General features: G+C 37.2%; 1 protein-coding gene across 1 annotated transcript in view; it reads right to left on the bottom strand.

Annotated features, from left to right (window-relative positions):
- The window catches only part of NDUFV2 (NADH:ubiquinone oxidoreductase core subunit V2), a 22,094-nt gene extending 10,008 nt beyond the window's left edge, over positions 1–12,086 (bottom strand). The window contains exons 1-4 of the mRNA XM_006763279.2: positions 12,021–12,086; positions 4,769–4,834; positions 3,256–3,318; positions 3,052–3,168 (exon numbers count right to left, since the gene is read on the bottom strand). Of these exons, the coding sequence (XP_006763342.1) occupies positions 3,052–3,168; positions 3,256–3,318; positions 4,769–4,834; positions 12,021–12,074 (300 nt within the window). The 5' untranslated portion in view covers positions 12,075–12,086. The remainder of the gene's footprint in view (positions 1–3,051; positions 3,169–3,255; positions 3,319–4,768; positions 4,835–12,020) is intronic.
- Positions 12,087–12,092: the final 6 nt, after the last annotated feature.

The following is a 12,092-nucleotide window of genomic DNA, read 5'->3' on the forward strand; positions in this document are numbered from 1 at the left end:
GGAGCGGTCCTATGCCAGCAGGTGGTCAGCCCCTGAGAGGTGCCAGACTGCGAGAGGGCACAGGCCGGGCTGAGTGACCCTCCCAAGTGCACAAATTTTTGTGCACCGGGCCTCTAGTAAGGTTTAATAATTGAGCTTGGTTAAAAGCATATTTTGTTACTGCTTCAATTTGGTAAAAACAGAAAAGTTCTTCAAAAGCTGATAATATACCTGTATTTCTTATTTGCAAAGTATAAATCCTTTAATTTTTACAGACATCTTACACTTACACTACAAAGCCCAGAGTCTAATTAATGGTTCCCCCAGCCCTTATCTCTGCAAAAGTGTCTTTTTCTCTAAACTTTTAAGTCTCTCATTAAGAATTTCTACTTTGATCATTTAACTCGATATTTTGCAATTTAAAATTTCTAAATAGCAAAAATTTGGTGACCAAACCCTAATAAGTTAAATTATATTTTCAACCTTTCACCAATTTTTCAAAAAGCCTTTGATGTAACTGGTGAAGTATAGTGTGTGCAAATGGTATGGGGACAGAAAAAGTTGAGAATCAAGCTTACCTACTAGCCCATATTGCTACACACACACACACACACACACACACGCCCCTTCAGAACAATCAAACCTTATTATTTTCAATAGATCTTCTGGACTAGTACTTCCCAACCTTTCACATCAATGAATTTACAGAAAATACTTGTTTTGATATATTGGGGAGGCAGTGGGGAGGTGAAAGGTGGAGAGTGAAGGGGTGTGGGGGTGGAGGGTGTTCAGGACCAAGGGACTCAATATTTGAGCACAACTCTCTTGGTCAGGGCAAGTCTGTTAGAGAAAACAGGTTTTTTAGCTATTTGCTTTGTCCACACACAATCTATCATGACTATAATCCTGGCTACAACTTTCTGGGTGATTTAATATTACCTGATCAGGTCTTAAGATTTGGTATCTGATATTCTTAAAAATTTCGTATATATTCTCGTTTTGACATGAAAGAAGAGCTCATTAAATTGCATTTCTGATGTGTTCTCAGAAGACATCTAAACACAGCTCACCTGTGAAAAGATTAATTTGGTAATACTAAACCAGGCATGTACATCTAAATCAGGGGAGCTCTCTCAAAATACACAGGCTGAAGCCTGAAAATATATGTATTGGAGCCCTACCACTGGGAGTAAGGCCCTGACGTCTACTTTGAAAAAACTTCCCTGGGGCTGCTGCTGTGCACCATAGTGATGGTTAAGGAAATAATGTGTGAGTTTTGGGATTTTATTATTGTTGTAAGGCTGGGCTTTTCTTTGGGGTCAGAGAGAAACAGTAATATTAAAAGTCTCAGATGTAAAGTGGAAAGAATCTTGATCCTATTCCAATGATGGCGAACCTTTTGAGCTTGGCGTGTCAGCATTTTGAAAAACCCTAACTTAACTCTGGTGCCGTGTCAAATATAGAAATTTTTTGATATTTGCAACCATAGTAAAACAAAGATTTATATTGTTGATATTTATTTTATATATTTAAATTCCATTTAACAAAGAAAAATCAACCAAAAAAATGAGTTCGCGTGTCACCTCTGACACGTGTGTCACAGGTTCACCATCACTGTTATTCTTTATATGCTATTTTCTGCTTTTACACATACACATCCAATTCGAAATAGGACAGTATTTCTGAAATGTTCTCACACTAGTTTCTCATTTATTTTATTTTGCTCTACTAAATTTGCCATGCTGCAAGACTTTCAACAAGCTTGTCATTATTTAAAAAAATACATTTTTGCTAAAAAGCATCTATGATTTAAAAACATACCTCAATAATTTATAAAGTTGGCTATTATAATATAGAAACCAATATAAGTTATTTAGAAACCACCGAAGAAATATGTGATTAATTAAAGAAAAAAAACAAGCAAACACACATCTGGCTATGTTTACTAACTATGGTACCAACCAAACTTGCTTTATAACATTTTTTCATAGTCAAAAAAATACTAAGGGTCCACAACAGTGTTAGGGTACTATACAAAGCAAGTAAGAGATAAATGAACTAAATAAAAAATCTGCACTTGGGATTCCATTAGATAAATTGAGGACATTCCTACTCTCCAAGAAAGATGACAATGGTAACAGACCAAATAAAATTTAAAAAGTGAAAAGAGAAATAAAGTAGAGCAGAATCCCTGTAAGTCAATTAGAAAATGTAAAGAATTAGAAGTAGTTCCCAGCTCTTATCATTTAGAAATCATAACAACACTTAGAAAATATCTACTTAGTTCAAAATCTTCATTGCAGTTGAGGAAGGATGTCCAGAGAAAAATGACTTAACTCAAAGTCAAATATATTTTCCATTACATCACACTTATTAGTTTTGTGATTCTCGTAAGAATCAAATACCGTATATGGTTTTGTATAGCACTTTGTAAACTATACACTTTAACATAATACCACACAAATGCAGTTATATTAATAGAATAGGAATAAACTTGGTATTTGGATTAGTACTGAAAATACAATTAGTAAAAGAAACCTGAAATCTTGAATATGTATGAATAGACTAACTTCATTTAAATGGGTCACTCATAACATTTCTGTTATGGGTTGCTGATTCCAAGGTGCCATAATCAAGTGTCATATATCATATATTGTATAGGTTTTTGTTAAAGCCTGTTACCAAAGATAAAAATATTATAAAGATTCACCATTAGCTATAAGCAGATCCTTTTTCTTTAATTCTGGTGTTTAAATAGTACATTGATTTTCAGAATATCTTGACAGCAAATTATACACATTTGGGATCTTTTATCTGTAGTATGACCAAAAACAAGGGGAAAAAAGAAAACCTCATTATAATGCTTTTATTATTTCTTACAAGGGTAAAAAACTCTACTTTTTCTGTTTTACTAAGGGAACCAACAAAAACATACGTAATTTGAGAAAACATAATTAAAGGACTTCAAACTCTTATATTTTGACATTAATGGCTGTCAGAGGAACGTCTCTATACAAGAAATTTCATACACAATCTCCTTTTTTTGAACTAAGGCAAAAATGAATTCAGTACCTTGTTCATAGCAGAGATAGGCAGCCATCCGTTCTGTCTTTGGGCCAAATCTAAGACTGGAAGCACAGCTGCTGCTTTATGCCCTTCTGGATAGTTTTTTACAATTGCCTCTATCCTCTGTATCAAAGGAAAAGCACCTGTTTTTATACATCTGGAAGATACTAAATATTTTGTACCATTAATTATAACATTAATTTATCATACCTTATAGTTTTCTGGTGTGAAATCAAATGGAGTATCTGGGTTATTCTCAGGAGTATCTCTGTGCTACACAAAAGGAAAAAAATATTTTACAAAATGATCAAAATTCCTCAAAAGTATGAATAATTTTGCACATTACTGTTGCTCATTTAATCTCTTCACTTTATTTTCAACACAGTACAAATCAATCTATCCTTGCATCAAAAAGAATGGCTAAACTAATTAGTAAATACACATGTGATGAGTATGATTACCCAAGTAATGTTAGCAGAATTCATAATTTTAGACAGTTTTAGAAATTACCATTTAATGGTTTAAGAGAAGTAGCTTTAGGACCAAAAAACAAAGGGTTATCCAACTTGATTAGAGGATAGGATCTTCAAATGTAATTACCAAAACATTACTAATTATTGGAAGCCTTATGAAGACAGAATTTTCAGTGTGAACATACGTGTATTTTTCCAAAGAGAGTGTATCAAATTGTCAAAGGGATTCACTTACTTTAGGGAAGGTACAAAAGCCTTCAACACATAACAGAAACTAGCCAACAGCTAGTTTTCTGTAATAGAAGCTAGCCAACAGCAAGAAGCTTCATTTTTTTTCTCCATAAAAAAGCAAGCCCACTTTAAAAACTGACAAGAAATGGCATGTCAACAGGAAATCAAATGAGTCACACTAAGATTAACACTTACAATGATTAATGTTTTGTACGTAAGATGAACACAGAACTGAATCTCTTAATATGTTAACTCTCAGTTCTTTTTCAAAGACACACAAGAAAAAAGAAAATTAAAACTTTGGACAATGATCTCAAACACATGGCATATTTGATATGTCTTTAGACAAAGATGATAAAATATAAAGCAGAAATCTACTTATCGATAGTATGCCAGCTAACATTAAGATTCAGCTTTGGAATAACTCAGTTTACAAGACTATACCACTAACTCTAAATCATACTAGTCCAGTAAATTGCCTTTAAACACCAGATTAATTCCTGAACACTGTACCTTTGCCAGAGAAGAGGGATAAATTATCTTATATTTTCTGAATTGTGCAACTAAGCTAGGGAGTTCATTGACCTTTACCTGTAGTTAACCCTGGGAAGCAAAAATACAAAGGCCAACTACCAACGTATTCATTCTATTACTAAAATCTGTAAGTTTCAAACTAGTGCCATTTTGGGAATCCCCAAGTTGCAGCCTCAGAATCTTCAGTGAACCAAAATGACTGAGTTTTAAAAATTCAAAGTGTGAAACTGGGTTAAAGCTCATTCATAGTAATTTCACCGAATAATCTAAATTCTTATTCTTCGATTTGCTCTGGTACCAATTTAAACTTGAGAAGTTCAGCTGGAATCACATATATCTTTTTAAAAGTAGTGAATTCAATTATCTATATTTAAATTCCCACAATGGCTAAAGACATGGCTATTTAAGATATTTGGATTATTATAACAAAGTTACCCAAATTTTCAAGTCTTTTCATTCTGAAGAAATCTAAGTTAATTACTTACCACAAATAAGGCTCCTCCAGCTCCATTTTGCACAGCTGTCTTATGCAAATTCCTTATATGTCTTCCCTAAAATTTTAAGAAAATTTTGTAAATCACAAGCCTTAAGAAATTTTTCATATGGAAATACTTTAAGATCCATAACTAAAAACAATCGAATCAACTTACAGAAGTAAAAGATCTTAAGAGTTATAGTCTACTACACTACATCCTGCCCATTCTATTTTAGGAGAGGTATAAAAAAGCAGAGGTCCAAAGATATGGTTATTTACTTGCCTAAGGTCACACATAGAGTTAGTGGAAGAGCCAGGATCAAACCCAGTCATGTATCCTTTCTACAACACTCTGTTAGCATACATTTGAAGAGTTAATATACCATTAACTTACAGCCTTTCACTTTTGTGTGAATCAAGTTGGAGGCCAGCTTTCATTTAGTGTGGATATTCATAAACATGTTTTCATTCTGTACAAATGAGTCATATACTCTGTATTAATGAGTCAACTGCATCCTCCTTTTCAATTTTTTTTTTTAAATATATTTTATTGATTTTTTACAGAGAGGAAGGGAGAGCGATAGAGAGTTAGAAACATCGATCAGCTGCCTTTTCAATTCTTTACTAAATTAGTTTAAAAACTCCAGCCATAAAAAGTTTCAGAAAGCTGCTTATGATGGATGCTCTATAGACTGACCATACTCAATTGTTTGGAAGAAACTCATTTGAATCCCCTCTCCTTTGCATTTCATTTCTCTTTGCTCTGTTGCTTCTCCAATCATTCCTACCTTCTCCACCTCTCCCCCACCCAACACCCACTCCCCGCAAAAGCAATTCAACTATGGTCCAGAAATCCTCCAATTTCTGAGTTCTACTAAAACACAGATGGTAGAACATTGGATTACCAAGCATGGAACTGGCGAAGAGTTGGACAATTCAAAGACGGTAAACATAACAAGTAAAGGTAGTGATATAACACAATCATATATTTACCTGTTCCTGACAGTTAAATTTATTAGCCATCATAGCTATGTAATTCTGAGATCTAATCCCAAATAACTGCTTCTCTACAGAAAGGATTCATAGATTTGTCATATACTTCTACGAATAGGTAGGTTCTGCACCTCTTCACCTCTGAAATTTTCAAATATGTTTGCCTACTATATCGATCCCCAAGGAAACCTAGTAACTTTTTGATGCAGAGAAATGCCATATTATTATTACATTTTTCCTATCTTTATGTCAATTTGCTATTCATGACAACTTTTAAAAAATTATGCCTCACCTTGCTTAAAAAAAAAGTAACAAAATATTTCTTTTAACCCAATGGTAATTCAGCTTTAGACAGTCATTACAGACAATGGCTTAAACTATGATCATGAAAAACATTCCACGATCCCTTTCTCTCACTTACTCTCTCTCTCATTTTAGACAGTCACCAAGTCCTACCCATTCCACCTAAACAACTTTTAAATTCTGTTTTTCATACTACTTCATGTTTCTTACAACTATCCCCAGTTCAAACTCTTCTCATTTCCCTCTTAGATTACCGCAATAGCCTTCTGTCTCTTGCCTTGCAATCTCACCCTTCTCCACATCTCCAGAGATGTTTGTCCTAAAATTATGATGGGGGAGAAGGAGATGGCCGTGGTGGGGATCAATCTAAAATCACTGCCTACAGAATAAAATCTAAACTCTGTGGTATGACATACCAAAGGCCTCTACTTTGTGACCTATTCCAGTCTCACCTTCCACAGCAGGTTATTCTTATCCACAGTGTCATGCTCTCTCACATTCACTGTCCTTGTACATGGAGCTACCTGTACTGACGTTATGTCACCCTATACATCCCTCATCCATCATGACCAAGGTTAACCTCCTCCTCTTATCTCTCTAAGGCCCCTGAACCAGAGTCTCTCTTCCTTAAGCAAAATGAAACCACTTTATAGCACCTATTAGATTTAAAACTTCACCATACACACCAACTTTCCTCAGTAAACTTGAGCGATTTCAGAAAGGTAGGTTAAAAAAATATTTTTTTTTAAATAGGACTTACAAACAAACCCAGTTCAGGCGTATTCTATGTAATGTTGGGCACATTTGCCTGGGCATCTTCAGACTCTCACCTACAAAATGGGATAACACCCAGCAAAGTATCCCACATATAAAGTTGCTTTCCTTCTCCCCCAACAAGGCAAAGCAAAAAGTGTTTGAACATGGTCCTTAATGTTTACTGAAAGAAATTTCCTGATTTATAACATGCTTCCTGACCTGACTCCAAAAGTGGTGAGTCAAGGTTTCCCAATGGAAAACCAGACCAACATGGTAAATGAACCTACAATTTATTACCAAATGTACTGCACTGATATTAAACAGTGCTAAAGAGAGGGAAGTTCAGCTATTTAGATATTTGAAATGGGGACTGCGTTCACACATCCAATAGAAAGATCTGAATTTGTAGTATGCCAAAAATGGCCTACTGAACCTCACTGAATATTTAAAAATCTGTCATTTTCTCTTTCCCCTAAATTGTTTAAGGCTGAAAAAAGAAATTGTTTAGGGCTGTGTTAGGCAGAATAATAATGCCTCAAAGATACCCATGTCCTAATTCTGGGGAGCTGTGAATATGTTAATATACACAGCAAAGGAGCTGGAATTAAGGTTGCTAATCAGTTCACCTTAAAATAGGGAGATAATTCTGGATAATCAGAGTCCAAGGTAATCACAGGGGCCCTTAAAATTTGGAAGAGGGAGCAAAGTCAGAAAAGGATATGTGACAAATGGCAGAAGCAAGGTCAGAGTGATGTGACATGACGTGACATGAGAAACTCCTCGGCCCTGCTGGCTTTGAAGATGGAAGAGGGCCATCATCCAACAAATGAGAGCAGCTTGAAGCTGGAAAAGCTAAGAAAACAGATTCTCCCCTAGAGTCTCCAGAGAGAAGTGTACATTGATTTTAGACCATGTCAGACTTTTAACCTACAGAATCATAAAACAGCAAATTTGTGTTGTGTTATGTCACCAAGCTTGTGGTAATTTGTTACAGCAGCAATAGAAAATTAACACAAATGCCTTTTTTCTTTTTACTTTTAAGAATTTTAGAATCTTTAAGGCAAAATGGAGATACCTTGGGACATTGCAAAATCAGGTTTAAAAATCAACAAATAGGTCTAGAGACATGGAAGCATGGAACAGATTCACAGATCTCAGAGGGAAGGAAGGAAGGCAGCGGTGTTGGGGGGGGGGGGCTCGGTTAACCAAAGAACTTATATGCATATATGCATTGCCCATGGACACAGACAATAATGCGGTGAAGGCCTGGCGTGGGTTGAGGTCAAGTGGAGGGGGGCAAAGGGGGCAAAATGGGGGCATCTGTAATACTCTCAACAATGAAAGTAAATTAAGAAAAGCAATATATAAAAAATGAATCTCTAATGGAATGAGAGCATTTCATTCTATAAAACTTAAAATTTAGAAAGAAAAATGCCACCACAGAAGGTTTTATTTCTAGTGTACTTGAATAGATACTATCAGTCCAAACCACTGAGTAACAATTACAAACTCTGGACGAAATACTTCTTTTAAAAATTAAGAGAACAAAAAACTTTCTGAAAGCACTGGAGAAAAAACAAATACATGCAAACACAGGAGGGAGGGGAAGCCTATACTTAGAAGAGAAGTGAGTTGTTGTTTTTTCCTGACATCTTTTAGCCTGAAGGCAGGCCCTCAACAGTACAGGGCAGTAAACCCCTAAGGGAAAACCTGCAACCTTAATGGTATGAATAAACACAGGTGAGTTTGGGACAATCACAGGCATGGGAAAGTGGGAAATCCCAAAAAAGGAATATCGAGGAGAAAACCCAAATTCTGTGGATGACCCCAAATCATTCATGCTCATGAGGCAGATTCCAAGCAGCTCTGGTGGAAGAACTGAACCAATATCTGAGTTGCTGCCCTCAAGGGAGTTGAATTGCAGTTTGAGTTCAATTACATTAACTGCTTACAACAACTCTTTGGAGGAATTAACAAAATCTAAAGCCTCTATGACATACCATCCTCAATCCAAAATCACTTAACATAAAAAACAAACAATACAACAAAAAACCCATATGTGCATACACACAAAAGAAAACAACCCATTTTCAAGAAAAAAAAATCAATGGATATTACCAGACAATTTCAAAACAGCTGCAACTCTGCTTAAGGACATAAAGAAAAATATCAATGACTGAAAAGACAGAAATAGAAACCATAAAAATGAAACATGAAAATTCTAAAACTGAAAACACAACCCCTGAAAATGCCACAACCCTCTCACCCCTACAAAACTAAGTACTGGCTTAGGTGTGAGGCAGTAATGAGCTGTATACAGTGGTGTCAACATTACAGAAAGCCACAGGCAGTTACTAAAGGAAAGAAGAAAAGTCTATTCTGAGTACCTATTCATCCATAATTCATAATTTTTAGGCAATTCTTGACAATCACTCAAGGTATTACTGCACTTTACAGAAAAGAAAACGAGGACCAAAGAGATTAAGAAATATGGCTCAAGGTTATAGAAGTAGTGTCTCCCAAGCAATTCTAGACATAGTAATAAATTCTTGATATTTTTTAAGCAATGATGAGCTGAAAAGCCTGTTGCTGAAGAAAACAGCAGCTAGCTATCAAAGCATAAATTATAACAGAATAAGCAATGTAAATGGTTTGAAAATGTAAATGGTTTCTTTAAATGTTTCTCTTTTAGGAAAGCAATTTTATTAGAAACCTCTTTATTCATACTTTCCCTGATTTTTCCTAGGTCATCTGATATCCCACTATTTGTAAAATATTAGAAGACGGGCCTAGTTATATAAACTATAGAACATACAATGGGATGCTATGCAGCATTAAAAATGACCGTATAAAATGTCTGCTGATAAGGAAAGCAGATCAAAATGTATTATGAGGAATAAAACAGGCTACAAAACTGTGTGAACAATATCACCTGATTTTTTTAAAGTTCTGTTAAGGTCTATTAATTGCAGACTTCAAAATGTTAAACATTTTGGTAATTTCCAAGTTGATGAGACTATGGGTGATTTTCATTTTTTGGGCTTATTTTATTTGCTGTTCTTAATATTATATTTTTCTGACAATATGTTACTTGTGTAATTAAAAAATTAAACTTGTAATTCACACCATCATGCTGTATACCTTAAACTTCTACAGTAATGTATGTTGATTATTTCTCACTAAAATTGAGGGGAAAATGAACAAAAAAATTAAACTTATTCATCAACTCAACAAATATTTACTAGGTACATACTACATACCAGGTAATGATTAATAAAAAAAAAAAGAGAAAGTTGCCAAAGTTAACATAAAACAATGTGATTTGCCTGGCTGGTGTGGCTCAGTGGTTGAGTGTCGACCTATGACCAAGAGGTCACGGTTCGATTCCCGGTCAGGGCACATTGCCCAGGTTGCCCTCTTGATCCCCAGTGTGGGGCATGTAGGAGGCAGCCAATCAATGATTCTCTCTCATCATTAATGTTTCTATCTCTCCCTCTCCATTCCTCCCTCAAATCAATAAAAATATATATTAAAAAAAAAACACCAATTTGATTTTCTTCCACTACCTGAAGTTTTTTTTTCCAGTTAACACTGTTTTTCAATTTACACCTTCTAACCTCTTCCCGCAAAAACAAAAGAAACCAAAATCTATCTGTACTCTATATCCTTTCTACTAGTAGACAAGGTCTGATCCTCATTAGTCTCACCTGGGGTTCTGCAAGAGCCTCTAATCTGGTCTCCCTGCCTTTGGCTCCCATCAAACCTATTTTCCTTTCAGTCCCATCCAGTGATCCATCCAAGGCAGAAACCTGACCATGTCCCTCTGCTCCTCTAAGACCTTTCACTGATCCTCCACTGCCTCTAAGATAAAGTCAAATTCTTCAGGATAGCACTCAAGGACCTCCAAGATCTGGGCCCTGCCACCTCTCTCATTTCACCTTGGAACTCACCTTACCTCCCAACAATGAGTCTAGCAACACAGCTTGTGCTTCTCATACTTTCATGCTTTCTCTTGCCAACTATCAATAGTCTTTTCTTGCATTGTCTTTCCTCTTATACAAGACTATTAACGCCACAAGAACAGGGGCTGTCTAAATCTAATTATGTAAAATGGGGAAATCATAGAGTAACAACCTCACAAACGAGATTTAGAACGTAAATATTTAACACAGTGCTTGGCACATAGAACGTCGTCACCAAGTGTCACCTATCCTCCTTACCCACATTGTTACCTGGAGTCCATTAGCGCATGACCCACCGTGGGACCACAAACGTTTATTAAAAGACTAAACTCTGCCCATTATAATATTCCCATTTTACAACTGAGGAAACTGAGAAAAATAACAGCCAAAGCCACAAAGCGAAAAATGCAGTGAGGTCACCATCCAAACTCTGGTGTCGCTCTAAAGCCCTGAGCTCATTCTATACTCCTGGGCACCATCTACATCCCTCTCTTCCGCTGCGAACTGATCAACCCTTCTATTTTACTGCAGAGACAAAAAGGCTGCGTTCTTTCCAGTAAATGCCCCGTGGTTACAATTTCTGGGATCTGCATTTTAAGTGAACTTGCATGTTGCAACCTTTCTGAGATTCCATTTCTTGGCCTAAAATGAGATGCAGTTGGATCTCAAAACCACCATTCAAGCTCTAAAATCCTGCTGTGCAGTGTTTGTGCTGTTCTTTTACGTCGATACGACGTGCCGAACTTTTCCGACATGCAAGGCACAAAAGAAAACACTGTGGTCACCCTTCTCTTGGCCTCGGGAGACGCTCCTAAACCAAGCAAGCCAGACCTACAACCCAGAGTTCTCTCCAGAACACTGCGACCCGACGGCCACAAGGGCACCAGGCTCGCCCTGCCAGCTGCCCGCTTCGGGAGCACGGGCACCAGGCCGACCCAGGCGCTACAGTGAAACAGGGCAAAGCACAACACCGAGCGGCCTCCTGCATCCTCTTCTTCACAAAATCAGGCGGACACTTCCCCGTCCTGCAGAGGAGGCCACGCACCCGCCTCCGTTAAATTTGCCGACCCTCCCTCGGAGCTCCTCGCTGCAGCAACCTCTCCGGGGAGAGGGCGAAGGCCGCAGTGTCCTTGCCGCAGCCTGAAGGCTGGCCCGGAGCCCAGGGCTCTCGTGTGCTCACCACCAAAGAGGCAAGGAGAGAGGGAGAAGGGCGGCGCCAGTGCCCGGGCTCATTCCGAGCCTCCTTACCCACTGGGCGGTGAGGCCAGCCGCCCGGGCCCGGAACGCCGCGGCGAAGAACATGGCGGACCAAACTGTCAG

This window comes from Myotis davidii, unplaced genomic scaffold, assembly GCF_000327345.1.
Source record: "Myotis davidii unplaced genomic scaffold, ASM32734v1 scaffold78, whole genome shotgun sequence".
NCBI lineage: Eukaryota > Metazoa > Chordata > Mammalia > Chiroptera > Vespertilionidae > Myotis > Myotis davidii.